Source organism: Ictidomys tridecemlineatus, chromosome 4 (assembly GCF_052094955.1).
Source record: "Ictidomys tridecemlineatus isolate mIctTri1 chromosome 4, mIctTri1.hap1, whole genome shotgun sequence".
NCBI classification, from domain to species: Eukaryota; Metazoa; Chordata; class Mammalia; order Rodentia; family Sciuridae; genus Ictidomys; species Ictidomys tridecemlineatus.
Genome location: NC_135480.1, coordinates 189,442,958 through 189,465,064, shown reverse-complemented (window position 1 = coordinate 189,465,064; position 22,107 = coordinate 189,442,958). Strand labels below are relative to the sequence as shown.

The 22,107-nt window shown below is 34.5% G+C and overlaps 1 protein-coding gene across 11 annotated transcripts in view; it reads left to right on the top strand.

Annotated features, from left to right (window-relative positions):
• Ptbp3 (polypyrimidine tract binding protein 3) overlaps window positions 1-22,107 on the top strand; it is a 98,521-nt gene that overhangs the window by 22,289 nt on the left and 54,125 nt on the right. For 6 of the 11 annotated variants that reach the window (XM_078047966.1, XM_078047968.1, XM_078047965.1 and 3 more), the window contains one exon: window positions 9,179-9,263. In XM_078047966.1, coding sequence (XP_077904092.1) covers window positions 9,230-9,263 — 34 coding nt within the window. In that variant the 5' untranslated portion in view covers window positions 9,179-9,229. Of the gene's footprint in view, window positions 1-9,178; window positions 9,264-22,107 lie in introns of those variants that run through there. The other 5 variants (XM_078047967.1, XM_078047969.1, XM_078047964.1 and 2 more) reach the window with 2 other exon arrangements.

Sequence of the window (22,107 nt, the reverse complement as noted above, 5' to 3'; positions counted from 1 at the left end):
CAATGGGGTATAACATCTTGTACCAATGTTGGTCAGCATAATAGTACTTAATTCTTGGAATTTTGTAAAGATTCAATGCATTGATTCTAAGGCCTTTTTCCCCCATACCTACATTTTCTGTATCAGGATGCATCCTAAATTTGATAGGTATAATTTAATTGGCAGCATTTTTACTTTTTAGATGTTAGATAAAATGATGGGTTCTTCAAATCAATGGCTTCTTAGCTTTCATAAAAAGTATGTTGAACAGTATGTGGCATATACTAATCAATCCATACTAGTTATCATTGTATTTTGTTTCTTTTGCTCTTATAAAGGGTAACTATATACAGGAATTCTTATTTAAGTTCTAATATAAAATGATATTTATATATAGAATAATGGGTCACAGGATTGGCATAAAATTGAGGGGAGATTTGTATGAAATGATGGAAAACAAATATCTGGGGTTAAAAATAAATTGGACCTAGTGATGCTGCTGCTCTTCTCCCTGCTCCTTCTCCATCTCCTCCCCCCTTGTATCTGGTAGGCTAAAACGAATCATCACATATATTTTAGCTATGATCTGAAGGTTAACATGAATTAATGATTTATTTTTAGAATCTTCCTTACATTTTATTTCAGTGTCTGTCTTTCAGTTGTGTGTATTACCTTTTATCATATTAATACTCTCACTTTAATGCTAAATAAAACCAATTCTCATCAAATTTGATAATGAAACACTTTATTTGTGTTGCTTTATTGCATTATTCCTTTGCCTTGTTGGTCCTGTTAGTTTTTTCCCTCTTCAATCAGGAAGGAGCTTTAATAATTGATACTTGAGGGAAGTGAAGCTGATTAGTGTGTTGACTTAACCAGAGAGCTAACAAGTCTGCAGGAAACTGCTGGACTCAATGTAAATTTACTGTGTGTTTCTAAGGAGATTGTTGATCCAGTAGTGTCTGTTCCTCCTCCCCATTATATCTTTATTATTTGTCCTGTTAAGGCTGCCTTTGTGTACTGTTAATTTGTTAACTGTTGATACAAAATATTTTATTTTCCTTCTCTTTTTAAACAATTTTGTTTTCTTGATAGTCTACAATCACTCATCTTACCTAGTTGTCTTTCATTTTTTAAGTCTTTTCATTGTGCTGGAATATCTTTCATTCTTCCCTTAAGCCACATTTCTTATAGCACTCAAACCTAAAGGGAGAAATTTTGAGTTTTAGTTACGTCTGCATTATTTCTCCTCTGCTATTAAGGAAAATTACTTATAGACACTTAGGGTATATAATTTTCAGTAAAAAATTATTGTGTACTGAAATAGCCTGTATGTTTTTGAGAAAAAAATTATGTCTAGGAAAGAAAGGTTTTATTTCTTTATTAAAAGAAGTGTTTAAAGTGACAATACAGAACTAATTATGTTTTTTATCATGTTTTACAAAGTAACATAACTCTTGGGATTTAAGCTTTATAATATGAAATGTCCCCCCCCCCCGTAATTTGAAAATAAATTCTTGGGGGGAAAACTTGGCCAGTAAATTGTAGCTTAAGACTTAAAAAAAATACTTATTTTTTAATTGTAGCTGGACACAATATCTTTATTTTATTTATTTATTTTTATGTGGTCCTAAGGATCGAACCCAGGGCTGTGCATGTGCTAGGCAAGCGCTCTACTTGTGGCTGAGCCACAAACTTAGCCCAGCTTAAGACTTTTTAGTGACTACATTTTCAGATGTAAACTCCTTTTGTTCTTTTGTTTATCACATTCTGAAATTACTAGGGTAAAAAAATGTTACCAGTATCATAATAATTTGAGTCTGGTTTATTCTGTGTGATGAGTGATAAACCCCATCACTGATGAATAGGATTCCAAATATAAATTTCAGAGTCTTTTTTTTTGTGTGTGTTTATTGTGTAATGCAAGACAATAAAAATATCTGTCTCAGTATATCACTTGATGCTATAGAATTTCCTTTATGTATGCATTATTTAAAGCATGTTTTATTCTATTTTTTAAAAGCTCTTTATATCATTGAAAGAGCTTAGTAGAATTATCCAACTTAGTCATTTATTTTGAAGAATCTTGCAGTGTTCGCCATTTCCTTATTTAATTGATATTTTGTGTGTATATTTTGAATGTGACAGTTAAGAGGTTGCATTAATTTAAGATGTATAAATTTAAATTAATTTCTAATTTTCCTGTGCTTGAATCTTAGATCACATTTTCCAGCTGATTTTTTTTAACAGTTAGAAGTTCAGTGGTAATTCAAAAGTTCAGAATAAAGTTTAAAAAGTTTTGTTAAATGAATAATTTGATTATGTTTAATGATTCATCATTTAACCCTGTGAAGAGTTAGGCCACTTGTGAAATCATGAGACACAGTCCATACAAGTCTTGTTTTTCTTATACCACTTGTAAGTCTAGCAAGTTCTCCAAATTACTACCCTCAGGTCTGATAATTTGCTAGAACACGCAATACACTGAAAGCTATTAAACTATGGTTTATTACATAGAAAGGCTACAGATTAAAATCAGCTAAGGGAACAACATATAAGGCAGAGTCCAAGGAAATAATCAAACTTGGAGCTTTGGTGTTCTCCCCATGGACACGTTACTTTCTCAGCTTCACTGTGTGGTAGTAGGTATGGTGCATTGTCAACCGGGAAAGCTCACCAGAGCTTTGGTGTTTACAGTTTATATAGAGGCTCCATTTTGTGAACATAACTGGTTTCCCACAAGGCTTATCTTTGTCTAACATCTCCAGCTGCTTGCTCCAGGCATGACCCAGAGGCCCCTAACTAAATGATGTATAGTCAGCTCTTATACTGAGGACTACCTGGTAACCCAAAGCCCCTAGGCTGGAGAGAAAAAAAAGGTAGCCCTCTTAGACATGACATTCCAAGAGCTTAGAGATTGCTTCCCAAGAGAAGGCAAAAGCTATACCTCTCTTTGGGCAAGGTTAAATTCTTTGTTACTCAAACACTGAGTCATATTAAAATGAGGCAGTCATGTGCTAATTTTAACAATATTTGGAAGACAGCCTGTAGAGATAAAATGCTTCTTAGTAGTCACTCAGCGTACTAATAACTTGAAATTATTCTACATGTTCTACGGGAATTTGAGTTTTTTTGCAGCTGTTGTAGTTTGGATATTTAGGTGTCCCCCTAAAGCTCTTGTGTGAGGCAACAGAAGAAGATTTAGAGGTGAAGTGATTGGGTTGTGAGAGCTTTAACCCAGTGTCCCCTGATATGGCTGGTAGGGTATGGCTGAAGGAAGTAGGTCATTGGGGTTGTGCCTTTGGGGTATATAGTTGTTGAGTTGAGGTTAGTTTCTTTCTGCTTCCTCGAGTGATGTCTTGAGCCACCTCTATACTCTTCCACCATGATGTTCATCTTTATCTTAAGCCCCAAGATATGGAGCAGCTGTCTGTGGACTGAGACCTCTGAAACTGTGAGCCGTAAAATAAACTTTTCCTCCTTTAATTGTTCTTATAAGGTCTTTTGGTTGTAGCAATGAAAAAAGCTGACTAAAACAGTAGCTTTACTTTTCACGTAATCAAAAATTGTCTGTTTTACTCTTGAAGATTTATTCTACAAATAAAATACAAAATCTAGGAAAAATGCTGTTTTTCCCCATATTTTAATTGGTGCATTATAGTTGTATATAATGATGGGATTTGTTGTTACATGTTCATAAATGACATAATGTAACAATATAATTTGGCCAATATCTCTCCCCAGCGCTTCCCTCCTCCCCACTCCCCACCTGCCACCCCTTGGTTGCGTTCCTCTACTGATCTTTTGATTTCCTTTTACTTCTCCAGCTTCTGCAAATGAGAGAAAACATAGGATCCTTGACCTGAATTTGGTTTATTTCAGTTAACACAATGGTCTCAAGTTCCATTCATTTTCCTGAAAATGACATAATTTTTTATGCATAATTAAAATTCCATTGTGTATATATTCCACATTTTCTTTATCCATTCATCCACTGACAGACACCTAGGCTGGTTCCATAGTTTGAATTGTGAATTGTGCTGCTATAAACATGAGTATGCATGTATCACTGTAGTAATTATTCAGGGTAAATACTGAGGAGTGGCATAGCTGGGTCATGTCGTGGTTCCATGCATAATCTTTCAAGGAACCTCCATACTGATTTCCATAGTAGTAGTATTAATTTATAGTCCCACCAACAATGTAAAAGTGCTCCTTTTTTCTCCACATTCTCTGCAGCATTTATTATTATTTGTATTCTTGGTGACTGCCGATTTTTGATGTGAGATAAAATCTCAGTGTAGTTTTGGTTTGCATTTCTGTAATTGCTAATGATGTTGAACATTTTTCATGCATTTATTGGCTATTTGTATTTGTTCTTTTGAGAAGTGTCTATTTAGTTCATTTGCCCATTAATTAGATTATTTGACTTTTTTTGATGTAAAGTTTTTTGAGCTCTTCACATGTTCTAGATATTAATTCTCTCTCAGAAGAGTAGATAGCAAAGATTTTCTCCCATCTACAGATAAAAATACAGGGAAAATGCTATTCTAAAAGAATTATTGCAGCATGATTTATAGCAATAATTTGGAAGCACAGTTAATAATAGGGAAATAGTTATAGATGACATAATTTTTAAAAATAATTGTGAAGACTTTAACAACTTGAAAAACCTATCAGTTGAAAGGGTTATAGAGACACTCATAGATTCATATTGTAACTTCACAAAATGCGTAGTAAGATGAATGAATCATAAAATGAAAAAAATGATTTAAAATCTACAGATAATGAGGTAATTGGATGAGTATGCATAGAGGTTTAAATAAGGATGGTAACATATAAAAAGGACATTTCCCCCCTTAAAAAAAGTATCACAGTATTCTGGAGAAGTCCTAATGCATAGGAAAATAACATGTTTTGTTTTTATTCTGTTAAGGTTAATCATCAGTGAGATTTTAATCTCCCATACAATTCTAAACAAAGTAAAAATCGACTCTAGTTATTAAAAATGGATACACATTTTAAGAGTTTGCTATATAGAATGTGAAATTACTGCTTTCAGTTTCTAAGACCATTTTATCAAATCAAGTCTTTTATAATTTATCTGATAGAAGGAAATTAAAAAATGTATTAAGGGAATGTTTCCTTTAGAAATTTTGGAAAGTTTTCCATATTGAAAGAATAATTCTCACTTTTAGGTGATTACTTTCCAGTATTAATTTCATTGAATATAAGTAACCATTGGCATATATAGCTTTTGAAAAGGACCAAGTAATTATTAAACTTATTGCCAGTGTTTAATGAAACCTATATACTAGAAATAATGATCCTCAGAGCAACTCATCAGAGTGGGTATCATTATGATTCATCTAAGTGAGCAAACTGAGTCTTAGAGAGGGTTAAATAATTTGTATAATATAAAGGTAATTTACTTTGTGGAGCCTAAATTCAAACCTAGATTTGATTTACTCTAGAAGACTACATTTTTAACTGCATTACTGTTCTGCTCTGTGTTCATTACATATCTGTTGTGGTTCTCACTTGGCTACATATTACAATCAGCTATGGAGCTTTGGAACTGTCTAGGTGTCCAGGTTCTATTGTAGACCTATGGATTAAGAATCTCTGGAGTGAGGGCTGGGGTTGTGGCTCAGGGTAGAGCACTTGCTTTGCATGTGTGAAACACTGGGTTTGATCCTCAACACCACATAAAAATAAATAAGTGAAATAAAGGTATTGGGTCCAACTATAACCAAAAATAAATATTTTTTAAAAAAGAATTTCTGAGTGAGACCTGGTATAGAGCATTTATTTTAAAACTGGACATAAGATTATAATGCACAGCCAAGAGATTTTACACCTGACACCACAGGCTGTGATGGAATATAATCTAGTATAAGGTGCAATAATAGAGCTCAAAGTAGCTGAGAGAAAACTTTGTATACATATTTGAAAAAACTCGATACTGATATTATTTATACAGAAAGAGTGTATTATGTGAACTATACTGAAGTCCTAGAACCACACACATTGTCATGTTGAAAACAAAATTAAGTTGAACCTTTTTACTTTTGGGATGAAAACATTTTCAAGAATGTAGTACCATTGTCTGTGACCAGTAGTGAAGTGATAGTGTTTGAGGCAGAAGACGAGAATAAAAATAAGCAGCATAAATGCTGATGTATTTGGGGAAAACTATATGGCTGAGAAGGGGATCCAGATTAGAGCTTTTAATTGCTATCACAGTATATTTAGACTTGATTCAGTAAATAACAGAAAATAATTTCATGTTAATGGTTGGATATTTATTTGGTAGGAAATTAGGTTCATTTATCGAATGAGATAGAAATAGAAGAAACATGAATCACTTTTTCTCCAAAAATTAAAAGTGTGCATTATGAAGTCTGCCATGAACTTTTAAAATTCTTAGCTGGCAAGCCATGGCTGGGACCTGTATTCACCGCTAAATTTATTTTCTAGAAGTCTTTCAGGTAATCTCAGGTGCATCCAAGAAAGTGCTTTCTTTACATTTCTTTTTTTTTTTTTGAGTTTTTTTAATATTAAAATTATAGAAAGAGTTGGTTCCTTACAGCAGGTAATTTATTTAGATGGTAGAAAATTGTTTGCATTTTTTACTTTCTAATCCTTTCCATGAAATGTTTGACTTTTGAGGTATTTGTTTATTTATTTATTTTTGCACCAATCTCACTTTTATTCCTTTAGTCAATTTCTTATTTGCCTCTTCCTTGAGTATTGTATCCCTTTGTATTCAGGAGAGGCTAATATATGAACAAATTTATTTATTTATTTATTTTTAAAAGACAGGGTCTTGCTATTTTTTTTTTTTTAAGAGAGAGTGAGAGAGGAGAGAGAGAGAGAGAGAATTTTTTTTAATATTTATTTTTTAGTTCTCGGCGGACACAACATCTTTGTTGGTATGTGGTGCTGAGGATCGAACCCGGGCCACACGCATGCCAGGCGAGCGCGCTACCGCTTGAGCCACATCCCCAGCCCAAACAAATTTAAAGTTATATTATTTTCTGGTGTATATAGTCTCTCTTCTATAATTATAGTTTCTTTTCTTTTCTTTTTTTTTTTTTTTACCTTACACATAGATTTTCATAAGGAATCCATGTGGTTCTGTTTTGAATATTGTTCATCTTTAAAGCATAGTGTGGGAATGAACAGTGACAGTGAACCGTGGGTGGGTTCAGCACAGGTGTTAGTGATGACTAGTCTAAGAAGCCTCTCAAGCCAGTAGGAGTTCTCTGCCTCAACATGAAATATCTCTTATCTTAGATTATTGTTTTTATTTTACTTTAAAATTTTTAAGCAATTAGAGATTCATAGCAAAGTATAAAAATACCATAAAAAGGTCCTATGAACACTTCACCAAGTTTCTCAATACTTATGTCTTACATAATTATAGTATATTATTAAAACAAGGATGGAGACACTGATACAATGCCTTTTATGGCATTTTTATTTCTATATTTATTTTTTGTTTCATTTTATGGCATATACAGATTCATGTAACTACCACCAAAATCAAGATATAGAACTAGGCTATCACCACAAAGATCTCCCTTATTGGTACCCTTTTATAATCATTTCACCTTTCCCCAAGTGTCTGTACCCACTGCGAATGGTCATTTTGAGAATATTGTATGAGTAAAATCATATTATTTATTTTGGAGTATGTCTTTTTTTTTTTTTTTAAATAGTCCTGGGTCTTAAACCTAGGTCTCACACATGCTATGCAAACACTCTATCACTGAGCTATATTCCCACCCTTCCAAGAACATGTCATCTTTTAAGATAACATTTTATGTTTAGTTAAAAAAAAAAAACCCTCAAAATATACTGTCTCACATTCCTACCAGCTGTGTATTCAAAGAGCCAGATTCTTCCACATCCTTGTCAAGAGTTTGTCACTGTTTTATTTTAGTTCTGATAGGTGTATGTTGATAAGGTCTTTTTTTTCTCTGTAATTTTTTTATTAGTGATTTATAGTTGTATATAATGGTGGGATTTGTTGTTCAATTTCATGCATGTATACTTATGGTCTTAACTTTTATTCAAAGTTGGTTTTTAAAATTTGTAATACTGGACATTGAACCCGGAGTGCTTTACCACTGGCTTACATACCCAACTTTTTAGATGGACAGATTACGTTTATTGTTTGCTTTCATATGGTGCTAAAGATGGAAACTAGTGTGCCACACATGCTAGGGGAAGACTCTGCCACTGAGCTAAAGCCTCACCCGCCTTTTACATTTTAATGTAATTATAATATTTTGTTGACATTTTAACATATTATTGCCAGAAATAGTGGAAGTGGATTCTAATATCAAACTAACTTGATTTTCAAATGAAACATTGATCCTAACCTCACATGTATGTAGAAAATATATCTATTAGTAACACATACTTTACCAAATTTCTCATACATAAAAACCATGTTGGGTACATTTAGATTTTTACTATATTTAAAATTGCAAAAAGCTTTATCTTTCTATATCTCCATGTAGCCAGTGAACTACAAGGTTTGTCTGATAATTATAAGGCTACAAAGCCCAATAAGACCTACATTTTAGAAATTATCAGGAAGACCTATGCTTTAAGTGAAGCCTTAATCTTTATCTTTGGGGGAATTGAGATTTTCAGTTTTCTGAATAAAATATTTAAGACATAGTACACATTAGAATTAATGGTTGAAAAATCACTGATTTTAAAGAATTTGTTCAATATAGAAATAAATTGTATTTTGAGTTCTATTTAAAAAATATAGGTATTGAAAAATCAGGATTCTAAGGAGGGCAACAAAAATTACTTGAATGTTTGTGTGTATATATATATATATATAAAGAATATCAGAATGCAACCACCTAAATACAGTTTAGTACTAAAGTAACACATCCTGGAGAACTGGATTTTTGGGGAAAAATGGTTGAAAGATTATACTCCCATTTTTGCAATGGCAGTTTTTTTTTAAAGCCATTATTAGTCATGTGAATGTGTTATAATTTTTCCTTATCATACAGTTCACTTCCAAACTTTAGATTTTATGATGCTCAAGAATTTCTAAATGTCTTCATACTAAAATATTAAGTTAATTAGCTCTTAATATTTTTAGTAGTAAATATAAACCATTATCTAAAACCTATTTCATTAATTGATGATTGGTTTTGCTTTTCAGCGGGGGTCTGATGAACTTCTTTCTTCTGGTATTATTAACGGATCTTCTACAATGAACAATTCTACTCCTTCTACAGGTGTGTATGGTAAGTTTTAATTTTCTTTTCCAAATATTTTATTTTTATGAGTTTTAATTTTTTAATAGTGTTCCTATTTTGCTCATCTTATGAACATGTTGAAGTGATACTGTTTATAATATAATATAAACTAAAAATTTGTTGTATTGAGATACTGTACTGTTTATGTAGATGAAATCACCAGTTATAGCTCTCTAAGTTTTAAGGATTCCTTTGAATCTAATTTGATAATTCCTTTTTTATTGATTTGTATTACATAGTTGTGATGAAACTATCATTGATAAGTTTGTGATCCAGAACTACTGAGCGAAAGAGCTGCTCATTGGGGGACTTCTTTGGCTCCTCCCAGGCGACCCAGCCAATCGGCCTCAAGAGCAGGAGGAGGGGGGAGGTGGAGAGGCTTGGGGGAAGCCTGTGGTGGCAGTTGGGCTCTGAAGGTTTTTCCTGAGGAGCAGTTTTGTTTGGCGTGTGTGGTTCTAAAAATAAAGTTCATTTCTTTTGACAAGTGGCTCCTGAATTGTGCCCAGCCAGACTTTGGCATTGGAGAACTTGTAGAAGGTAAAATTGACAGTAATTGGTAATTAATTGAATGTTTAAGGGATTCTATCAATGACTTCTAGGCTTTTAGAGTTGGACTTTGATAATTAGATGAGTGGTGTGCTGTTCATTTCTGTCAGAGAATATAGAAGAACATAGTAGGTTCAGATTTGTATATATTGAGTTTGAGGTTCATGTGGAACATCAAATAGAGATTTCACACAGCAGTGGTTTCCTGATCTCAACAGTACAAGAGAAATTTGGTTCTTGGTATCAAACAATTGACAGTGGAAACCATGGGAATGAAGAAATCTATAAAAAAATGGAGTTTTAAAAATATATATTTTTAGTTGTAGATGGACACAGTACCTTTAATTGATTTATTTTTTTATGTGGTGCTGAGGATCAAACTCAGTGCCTCACATGTGAGGCAAGAGCTCTACCACTGAGCTACAACCCCAGTCTCAAAAAGGAGAATTTTTATCTGGATCTTTTTGGAATAATATAGGGAATGAATAGATCTCTCTTTTATGAGCTGACATGGTGTTTGGGAGAATGAACAGCCTCTACCTGAGGACTTTGTAAGAGAATTGGTCAGTTTTTAATCAGCTAGCAAAAAGAATGAAAACAAATTCTAAGAATGCTTGGGAATTGATTAACTGGTACAGGGCCCCTTCTCTCCGCTATTGATAACCAGGGATCGAATGGCGGAGGTGGGCACTGAGCCACACCTCCAGCTACACACAACACACACACACCCACACACCCCACGCCTTTAATTTTAAGACAGTGTCTTGCTAAGTTGCTTAAGGCCTTGCTGAGTTGCTGAGGCAGCTGGCCACCATGGCACAAGGCTGTGATCCTAGTGGCTTGGAAGGCTGAGGCAGGAGGATCATGAATTCAAAGCCTGCCTCAGCAACCCAGCGAGGTCCTAAGCAACTTGGCCAGACTTTTTCTCTAAATAAAAAATAATAAAGGGCTGAGAATGTGGCTTGGGGTTCTAAAAAATAAAAAGTTGCTGACGTGGCTTTGAACTTGCAACCCTCCTGCCTCAGCCTCAAGTCACTGGGCTTAAGTACAGCTTTCTAAAGGACTAAATGGAATGATTTTTGTAGGTAGGATAGCAGCAATGGATTTGTTCGTGTGAAAGTATAAACAGATTAATAGTATGGATAAGTATAAACAGATTAATAGTATGGATATTGAGTCTAAAGCAGATTTCCTAAAAGTTAAGCTCACGTTAGAATTGTTGGGGGTGCTGTTAAGACAGTTGCTAAGTTCACTCTGAGCATTTCTAATTCAGAAGGTCTGGAATGCATCCTGAGAATCTGCAAAATACTAATATTGCCATTTTAGGAATCATATTGAGAACTAGATGAAAGAAAGGCTGGCATCTGAAGTTTATAAACCTGATTATCCTCTTGATCTGGTGGCCTTTTAAAAGCTTTTTTGCTTTTCCTTCTTAAGGTTAAACTATATCTTGAATGAGGCCACATATTTGTTCTTATTTTAAAACATCTTGTTGGTTATTTATTACTAGGGATTTAACCCAGGGGCGCTTAACCACTTAGCCACATTCCCTGCCCTTTTAAATATTTTATTTAGAGACAGGGTCTTGCTAAGTTGCTGAGGAGACTGGCTTTGAACTTTCAATTCACCTGTCTCAGCCTCCTAAGCTGCTGGGATTACAGATGTGTGCCACTGTGCTAGACCCTCTGGTTATTTTGTCCAGTCATGTTTGTGAACTATTGGGATAGACGACCAGAAAGACTCATATTTTGGGTAATGATTTAGTGAGGAAAAATGAGATATGGATGTGAATTTTAACAGTTTTGTGTTTGTTTTTGATTTCTTCTTATATACCCCATTTTACTTTAGGTTCTTTGTGTTTCTAGCTTCAGTAGAGCCTTTTAAGTGGTAAGCTTTCTTGGACTTTGACTAGAAGTGTCTGTTTCATTACCACTATTAAATGATATTGAATGACAGTTGACTGTTTAAGGTGACTGTTATTTTCTTGTTGAATTTACTATTCTGTTTTTCTTTTGGCTGTCATTACTGAGCAGTCAGACTACCTATCTAGGTTGTTTCTGTGTAGATAGTGTTACTTCTTGCTATTTATTTAAAAATTTTTTATTAGAGCATCATAATTATACATAGTGATTGGTTTCATTTTGACAAAATCATACATGCAAGAAATTTGATTTCAAGCCCCTTTCCTTGCTTTTTCCACCCTTCTGCCCTCCCCCTATTCTCCCTTCTCTACTCTATTAAACTTCTTTTCTTCTGCATATACTTAAAAGTGAAATTTCCTCTGGTTTCTTTATATATGAATATGGTATAATTTTGTTAAATTAATTCTATTTGTCTTCCCTAGCTATTTTTAACATTTTTCTGTTTTTATTCTATGGTTTCATTAGCTATGTCTAGGTATGGATCACTGGTTCTCAACCCTGTATGTTCCTGAAAATAACTTGGAAACATTGAAAAAAACCCCATAGATGCCGTGTCCTATTGAACACCAATTCCAAAATCTCTGAGGGTGGGGAATTGCTTTTATTTATTTTTTTAAACTTTATTGAGGGGCTGGGAATGTGGCTCAAGCGATAGCGCGCTTGCCTGGCATGTGTGCAGCCCGGGTTTGATCCTTAGCACCACATACAAACAAAGATGTTGTGTACGCTGAAAAATGAAAAATAAATATTGAAATTCATTCTCTTTCTCTCTCTCTCTCTCTCTCTCTCTCTCTCTCTCTCTCTCTCTCTCTCAAAAAAAAAAAATTATTAACTTTATTGATGATGCTTCCAAGATACAGCTAGAGTTGAGGACCATTACTGAAGTCTTTCTTTTGACCTTCTCAGTAGTGAGACACTCTCTACAGTTATTTTCTTCTGGAATCCTAGTTAAACCTGTACGTGACCACCTCATTCTGCCCTGATTTGTCTTAATCTGTTTTACATATTTTGTTATCTCTTTCTCTGTAACATTGTGTTTTAGATAATTTTCTTAAAATGGTTTTCTGATTGACTCATCATATGTTTTGCTTTCTCTCATTTGCTGTTTAATTCTTCTAGAGTATTTGATTTCAGGGCTTTTATTTTTTTCTCTTATGTCTATTTGATTCATTTCAAGGTCTACTTAGGGTTTTTTTTGTTGTTGTTTGGTCGTTTTTTAATGGTACTCTTTTTTTTTTTCCCTATGATATTTCTTTTTCCACCTAATTCTTTAATCATTTAAAGCAAACTTTTTGGGGGGTGGGAGAAGTGGAGGTGCTTGGTATCAACCAAGGGCTTTGTGCATTCCAGAGGCAAGAGCTATACCAGTGAGCTGCATTCCTAACCCCAAATATATAGCTTTAAAAGACTTTCTTAAAAATATCTTTTCATTGTTGATGGACCTTTACTTTATTTATGTGTTATGTGGTGCTGAAAATCAAACCCCGTGCCTCACATGCTAGGTAAGTGCTCTACCACTTAGCCACAATCGCAGCCCAGCTTTAGACTTTTTATAACTTCAGATTTTACAATTATGGGGTTCTTAGGGTTACTAACATTCCTATTTTCTATATAATATATGTTAGTGTTTGCTGATGCTATGTTCTTTTTCTTTGTGTGAGTCAAAGTTTTTGGTTGTGGGAGAGTCTTTAGTTGATTTATTTTTTTCTTCTGTGAAAATCTCTGGGGTAATTTTGTGTTTGCTTTGCTAGGTTAGCCACTGTATCATCAGCATCTAACATCTTCTAATGTGTTTGTTGCTTTGGGGAATTCCTTTTTAAGAAAGGAAGAGAAAATTCAGAATCCAAACATTTATAATTTTCCCATCAAAATACCTGAATAGGTAGACTTCCTTGTTAAATATATCTGTTATATGGAATTATGATTTTATTTCGCTTTCCACTGAGGTTATAGTCTTCTAAGGGGCTCACTTTTCTGAAGTTCTTTTCCTCCCCCTGCACACGAGTCTAGCTTCTTTTTTGGTGTGGAGTAGGGATACCGGGGATTGCACTCAACCACTGAGCCACATTCCCAGCCCTATTTTGTATTTTATTTAGAGACAGGATCTCACTGAGTTGCTTAGCACCTCGCTTTTGCTGAGACTGGCTTTTGAACTGGAGATCCTCCTGCCTCAGCCTCCCAAGCCACTGGAATTACAGCTTCTTGACTATAAGAGACTCAAAGCTTTAAAATTTGGAAGTGCTGTTTTCTCTTACCCCTGGATATTTTATTGTTGACTTGTGGGCCTACCACTCTTTCAGTTCCGTAGTGACTGTTGACATTTGAAAAAAAATTTTTTTTACATAATTTTTAGTGTACTTTAAAATATTTTTGTAATATTTTCTAATATTTGTAATTTTATAAAAGCTTAAAAACTGATGATTTTGGAGTTTAATGGCTTTGCATGATACTTAATTCTTCAAAGACGCAAACATTTTAAAGATGTGATCAATAATGTGTAGCAAAATGAGAGCCATGTATACTATCTTAGAGAAGGGCTTTTTAAAAAATTTATTATAATCTTCATCACAGAAATTTTGCAGATAATCTAAAAACCAATTTAAAAGTATTTTGTAAAATTTGACAACTGTCGTTTGTTTCATTTGGTAGATTATTGCTTGTTTGGAAACAGGAATTAGGTATGCACCAAACGATTTGCAAGTACATGTCTGCCCTATAAGATTTTCAGTAATAATTGTGTTTTTACCATGACTTATTTGGTGTGGTATTATACCAAAATTTATATTTTTTTATTATCTCCAAAAATGTTGAACTTTTAAGCTGAATTTTTTTTTTTAAGAGAGAGTAAGAGAGGAGAGAGAGAGAGAGAATTTTTAATGTTTTATTGTTTAGTTCTCGGCGGACACAACATCTTTGTTGGTATGTGGTGCTGAGGATTGAACCCGGGCCGCACGCATGTCAGGCGAGCGCGCTACCGCTTGAGCCACATTCCCCAGGCCTAAGCTGAATTTTTATTAATGTCACATATTTTTAATTTAAATAGCATAAATCCTAAGAAACCTAATTTTAATTCCTTCTAAAGGACCCAAAAACCAGTACTGGTAATAACTGATATTCTAATGTTAGTACATAATGATAAAACTAATATAATTTAGCTGTTTGCAAAGTGTATTAATTGAGCTAACAGTAGAACAACTTCAAAGTCCTGTATATTGTCCATGAGGAAGTTGTGAAAGATTTAGCTTGTTAATGGTTGACTTTCAGATTTAACCTTTCTTTTTTTTTCTTTTTTTTTATTGGTTATTCAAAACATTACATAGATTGCAGAATCACATCGGTTACACATCCACATGTTTACATAATGCCATAATAGTAACTGTTGTATTCTGCTACCTTTCCTATCCTCTACTACCCCCCCTCCCCTCCCCTCCCATCTTCTCTCTCTACCCCATCTACTGTAATTCATTTCTCTCCTTATGTTTTTTTCCCCATTCCCCTCGCAACCTCTTATATGTAATTTTGTATAACAATGAGGGTCTCCTTCCATTTCCATGCAATTTCCCTTTCTTTCCCTTTCCCTCCCACCTCATGACTCTGTTTAATGTTAATCTTTTCCTCCTGCTCTTCCTCCCTGCTCTGTTCTTGGTTGCTCTCATTATATCAAAGAAGACATTTGGCATTTGTTTTTTAGGGATTGGCTAGCTTCACTTAGCATAATCTGCTCTAGTGCCATCCATTTCCCTGCAAATTCCATGATTTTGTCATTTTTTAGTGCTACGTAGTACTCCATTGTGTATAAATACCACATTTTTTTTTTATCCATTCATCTATTGAGGGGCATCTAGGTTGGTTCCACAGTCTAGCTATTGAGAATTGTGCTGCTATGAAGATCTATGTGGCAGTATCCCTGTAGTACGCTCTTTTAAGGTCTTCAGGGAATAGTCCAAGAAGGGCAGTAGCTGGGTCAAATGGTGGTTCCATTCCCAGCTTTCCCAGGAATCTCCATACTGCTTTCCATATTGGCCGCACCAATTGGCAGTCCTACCAGCAATGTACAAGAGTACCCTTTTCCCCACATCCTCGCCAGCACTTGTTCTTGTTTGACTTCATAATGGCTGCCAATCTTACTGGAGTGAGATGGTATCTTAGGGTGGTCTTGATTTGCATTTCTCTGACTGCTAGAGATAGTGAGCATTTTTTCATGTACTTGTTAATTGATTGTATGTCCTCCTCTGAGAAGTGTCTGATCAGGTCTTTGACACATTTGTTGATTGGGTTATTTGTTTTCTTATTGTTTAATTTTTTGAGTTCTTTGTATACTCTGGATATTAGGGTTCTATCTGAAGTGTGAGGAGTAAACATTTGTTCCCATGATGCAGGCTCCCTGTTTACCTCTCTTATTGTTTCTCTTGCTGAGAAAAAAACTTTTTAGTTTAAGTAAGTCCCATTTGTTGATTCTAATTATTAACTCTTGTGCTATGGGTGTCCTATTGAGGAATTTGGAGCCCGACCCCACAATATGTAAATCGGAGCCAACTTTTTCTTCTATCAGATGCATAGTCTCTGATTTGATATCAAGGTCCTTGATCCATTTTAAGTTAACTTTTGTGCATGGCGAGAGAAGGGGATTCAGTTTCATTTTGTTGCATATGGATTTCCAGTTTTCCCAGCACCATTTGTTGAAGATGCTATCCTTCCTCCATTGCATGCTTTTAGCCCCTTTATCGAATATAAGATAGTTGTAATTTTGTGGATTGGTCTCTGTGTCCTCTATTCTATACCATTGGTCCACCCATCTGTTTTGGTACCAGTACCATGCTGTTTTTGTTACTATTGCTGTGTAATATAGTTTGAAATCTGGCATCGCTACAGCTCCTGATTCACACTTCCTGCTTAGAATTGCTTTTGCTATTCTGGGTCTTTTATTTTTCCATATGAATTTCATGATTACTTTATCTATTTCTACAAGAAATGCCGTTGGGATTTTGATTGGCATTGCATTGAACCTATAGAGAACTTTTGGTAATATCGCCATTTTGATGATGTTAGTTCTGCCTATCCATGAACAGGGTATATTTTTCCATCTTCTAAGATCTCTTTTATTTCTCTCTTTAGGGTTCTGTAGTTTTCATTGTATAAATCTTTCACCTCTTTTGTTAGGTTGATTCCCAAGTATTTTTTTTTTTTTTGAGGATATTGTGAATGGGGTGGTTTTCCTCATTTCCAGTTCAGAAGATTTGTCGCTGATATACAGAAATGCCTTTGATTTATGCGTGTTGATTTTATATCCTGCCACTTTGCTGAATTCATTTATTAGCTCTAGTAGTTTCTTTGTAGACCCTTTTGGGTCTTCTAGGTATAAAATCATATCATCTGTAAATAGTGATAATTTAAGTTCTTCTTTTCGTATCTTAATGCCTTTAATTTCTTTTGTCTGCCTAATTGCTCTGGCCAGTATTTCGAGAACTATATTGAATAGAAGTCGTGATAGAGGGCATTCCTGTCTTGTTCCAGATTTTAGAGGGAATGCCTTCAGTTTTTTTCCATTTAGAATGATGCTAGCCTGAGGCTTAGCATATAAAGCTTTTACAATGTTGAGGTAAGTTCCTGTTATCCCTAGTTTTTCTAATGTTTTGAACATAAAGGGATGCTGTACTTTGTCGAATGCTTTTTCTGCATCTATTGAGATGATCATATGGTTCTTATCTTTAAGTCTATTGATGTGGTGAATTACGTTTATTGATTTCCTTATATTGAACCAGCCTTGCATCCCAGGGACGAATCCTACTTGATCATGGTGCACGATCTTTTTGATATGTTTTTGTATACGATTTGCCAGAATTTTATTGAGGATTTTTGCATCTAAATTCATTAGGGATATTGGTCTGTAGTTTTCTTTCTTTGAGGTGTCTTTATCCTCCTCCGGTCTGGCTGGGTGCCTGGCGCGTCTTCCTCCTCCGGTCTCAGATTTAACCTTTCTAAGTAGTTTATAAACTAGTAGATGAGGCTATGACAGAAATTGGAAGCTTAAAATAAAAATTGCACTTTAAGCAGTACAGGGTGATAGAATATTGGTGCCAAGTTGTGACTGTTTCAGGCACACTAGGACCTATGGTTATTCTACTTAGGTGTTATTTATACTCCTTTAAAATTTATCTTAGCTTATTGTGGACTTATCTTTCTTTAAGCTTTAAATTATGTCATGTAGTTCTAAAATAGAATCCCATTCTCTCTTAGGGGTTCTGATTTGACTTAGGTTAATTTATATATTAATATAAAATGTTGATTTTTTTTTTTTTTTTGGTGTGGTATTACTTTCCATCTGGGATAATTATATGTGAGTCCACATTTTTAGATGCTATTTTATTTTATTTTTTAAAAACTTTTAATATTTATTTTTCAGTTTTCGGCAGACACAACATCTTTGTTTGTATGTGGTGCTGAGGATGGAACCCGGTCCGCACACATGCCAGGCGAGCACGCTACCGCTTGAGCCACATCCCCAGCCCATAGATGTTATTTTATTGAGTTTTTTTTTTTATTTTTAAAAGATGTTATTTTAACTCAAGTGACAGCTCTGCATAAGTTTCGTACTTCATTAATCCATATGCTATTTTTAAATGTAATATTAGGAATTAAACGCAGACATTGTTTATGGTATATCCCAGTATTATTATTTCCATTCTGTTTAGTAACAGATTGCTAATTTTTCTTTGGATACTTTTTTTTTTAGAGAGAGAATTTTAATATTTATTTTTTGTTTAGTTTTCGGCAGACACAATATTTTTGTTGTATGTGGTGCTAAGAATCGAACCCAGGCCGCAGGCATACCAGGCAAGAGTGCTACCGCTTGAGCCACATCCCCAGCTCTTCTTTGGATACTTTGCCACCCAGATTAAGTAACTACTTTTTTGTCTTATAGCTGGATATGATCATATGGTTAAGTCCTGGCTAATGAGATAAAAATAGATGTATTACATGGGACTTCTGTGGTATCTCTGCATGGTTATACTATTTCCCTTTTTTTTTAATTTTAATATTTATTTTTTAGTTTTCGGCGGACACAACATCTTTGTTTGTATGTGGTGCTGAGGATCGAACCTGGGCCGCATGCATGCCAGGCGAGCGCGCTACCGCTTGAGCCACATTCCCAGCCCCTATTTTCCCTTTCTTCTATCCTACTGCCTGAAGGAGTTTGTTATGATTTGGATCTATAATGTCCCTGAAATGTTCATTTGTTGAAGGCTTAGTCCCCAATGTAGCAATGCTCAGATATGGGACTTTGGGGAAGTGATCGGACCATGAGGCCTTTAACATCATTAATGGAGTAATTCATTGATAAATTCATAGCTTAATGAATTATTCGAAGGTAGTGAAACTGTGGGTGGTAGGGCCTAGTTGGAGGAAGTAGGTCTTTAGGAGCATGCCTTTGAAGGCAATATCTTGTCCCTGGACTCTTCTGTCTCTTTCTCTTTGCTTTTGCAGCCAACATGAGGTGAATAGCTTTGTTCCTGTATACCCTCCCTACTATGATGTTCTGTCTCACCCCAGGCACATAGCAATTAGGCCAGCTGACTATGGACTGAAACCTCTTAAACCCAAAGCCAAAATAAATCTTGCCTCCTTTGAGGGTTTTTTTTTTTTTTTTAAATGTTTATTTTTTAGGTGTAGATGGACACAACACAATGCCTTTATTTTTATGTGGTGCTGAGGATCAAACCCGGGTCCCGCCTGTGCTAGGCAAGTGCTCTACTGCTGAGCCACAATCCCAGCTCTCCTTTAAGTTTTTTAAGGTATTTTGCTAACACTGAGTTTTAGCTTTTATCTCAGATGATGAGGGTAGAAATGGCTTTATTAGTCTTTTAATATTATGTATGCTATTAGGGTTTAATAGTAATTTCTTATGTTGAATGTGGTGGCATATGCCTATAATTCCATCTATTTGGGAGGCAGAGATACTGGGATATTTGTAGTTTGGATGACTAAAATTGTTAAGATGTGAATTTTTCTGAAATAAGAACCTGATTTCAGGGCTGGGGTTGTGGCTCAGTGATAGCGTGCTTGCCTAGCATGCACGAGGCACTGGGTTTGAGTCTCAGCACGACATACAAATACATAAAAATAAAGGTCCATCAATAACTAAAAAATATTTTAAAAAAAAGAACCTGATTTCAAGAATTGTTATAAAACTTTAGAAATCAAGAAAATGTGGTAGTGGCAAATGATGGACGTTTAGATTAATTAAACAGAATAGAGTCAGATTGTCTGGGTCTGGGGACTTTGGAAGGCCTACAAACTGCAAAATGTCTTTAGGAAACGTTTTGGGATATTTGATGGTAATATCCTACATCTTAATTTTTGTGGTTGTCATTGGTATACACATGTCAAAACTCATCAAAATCTACACTTAAGATGTGGATGGATTTTTATTATATCTAAAAGTATACCCTCATAAATTTAATTGTTAAAAAAAAGAATCCATAACATCTAAGGTAGTTTTCCTGACAAATTCCTCCAGTTTCGAAATATCCAGTTTTGAAGTAAGAATATATGAATTTTTTAAAAAACCACTTCCACATAACTCTTTAAGAACATGACTAACATGTAGTATGCATTCGATAGTTTCCAGTATGTTTTCTGACAGAATGCAACAAAATATACAAGTTTTTCAAATGCTTACTTTCATATTAAAATTGTATCTATTCTCTTGTACAGAGAATAATTCTTCAAATTTGTGTGCTTGGTGATTAAAATTTCCTTGTTTCTTATTGGCTTTTCTTAAATTATGGCTATAATTACATACATTCTCCATTTTGAAATTATCAAATCTTCAGATACAAACTTTTTCTGATGATCTAAATGACTTAGACATCTTTTTAGATTTCATATGATAACATTTTCAATTAATTTTGAGCATTTTCTTAATTTTGCCAAATAATGACATCGAGAGAGAAAAATATAAAATCATCATTTTGACATCAAAAAAGTAGAAGTGGGGCTGGAGTTGTGGCTCAATGGTAAAGTACTCGCTTTAAAGCATTAGCACATGTAAGGCACTGGGTTCGATCCTCAGTACCACATAAAAATAAATAAATAAAATAAAGGTATTGTATTCAACTACATATATATGTGGAGTATCATGGTACTTACTTTTAATCCCAGTTGTACTTAGGAAGCTGAAGCAGGAGGATCATAAGTTCAAGGCCAGCTTTGGCAATTTAGTAAGACCTGTTTCAAAATAAAAAGAGCTAGAGATGTAGCTCAGTGGTAGAGTGCCCCTGGGTTCAGTCATCAGTTACTGGGGGAGAAACAAAGAAGAAGGTAACTACAAAGTAAAACAACTTGTCTTAAGAATAGCAAGACACATTGTTGTTAATGTTGTGCTAGACATTCTGACAAACATTTAAAAGACAACTGAAAATTAAACTAATTTTTATAGTATCCCTGTTGTTATGCTCATTTTATGGAAGAAGAACCTTGAGGTTCAGTAATGTCAAGTAACCTGTCCAGAACAGGTGTCTGATTTATAGGCAGCCCAAGTGCTATGCTTTCCCTCTTTGCCCTTCCTTTTCCTTAACAGAATCCAGGCACTTCAATCCTATGGAAATACTAACATCTTAAAATGATTTGCAGTAGCATATTTTTGGTAAAGTAGGTCTTCATCTGATATAGTGCAACACAAGTGAAAGCACAAATAACTTGATTTTTGGCATTTACATTTTGCAAACTTAGAATTTAAAAAAAATATTCCTTCACATTGTTCTTTTATTGTTATTGTTAATCCACATAAGCCTGCTCATACTTCAAAAAATTTCAGTGTCAGTGTCAAGTTATGTAGTCTTTTCTAGGAATTTTAAGACATACTTTGAGATTTTTGTGGTTTAAAAAAACTAACGTTAGACTATAATGATATTTTTGAGACTCTAATGAGGCAGTTTTTAAACACTGCAAACTAAAGGACATGTATTGGTATTTGGAAACTTGTCAGTTTTTAGAATAGGTTAAGACATGATAAACTCTTTGAGTTAGGTTGATATGATACTGAATCCTAGGAACATGGGAATGCGCTCACAGGAAATAAGACGATCAAATGGTGAGGTTGGTGATAATTGAGAGTGAAAATGGAAGTTGGGGCTGGGGTTGTGGCTCAGTGGTAGCACGCTTGCCTAGCATGTGTGAGGCACTGGGTTCGATTCTCCACATACAATGCACCACATACAAATAAATAAAATAAAGGTCCATCAACTAAAAAAAATATAAAAAGAAAATGGAAGCATATAATCAGTGGTGATTTTTGAGGGGAAAAAGGTGAATTTCTTGGTAATTGATGAAATAGAGGAGAAGGAATCCTTTGTTCCCAGATT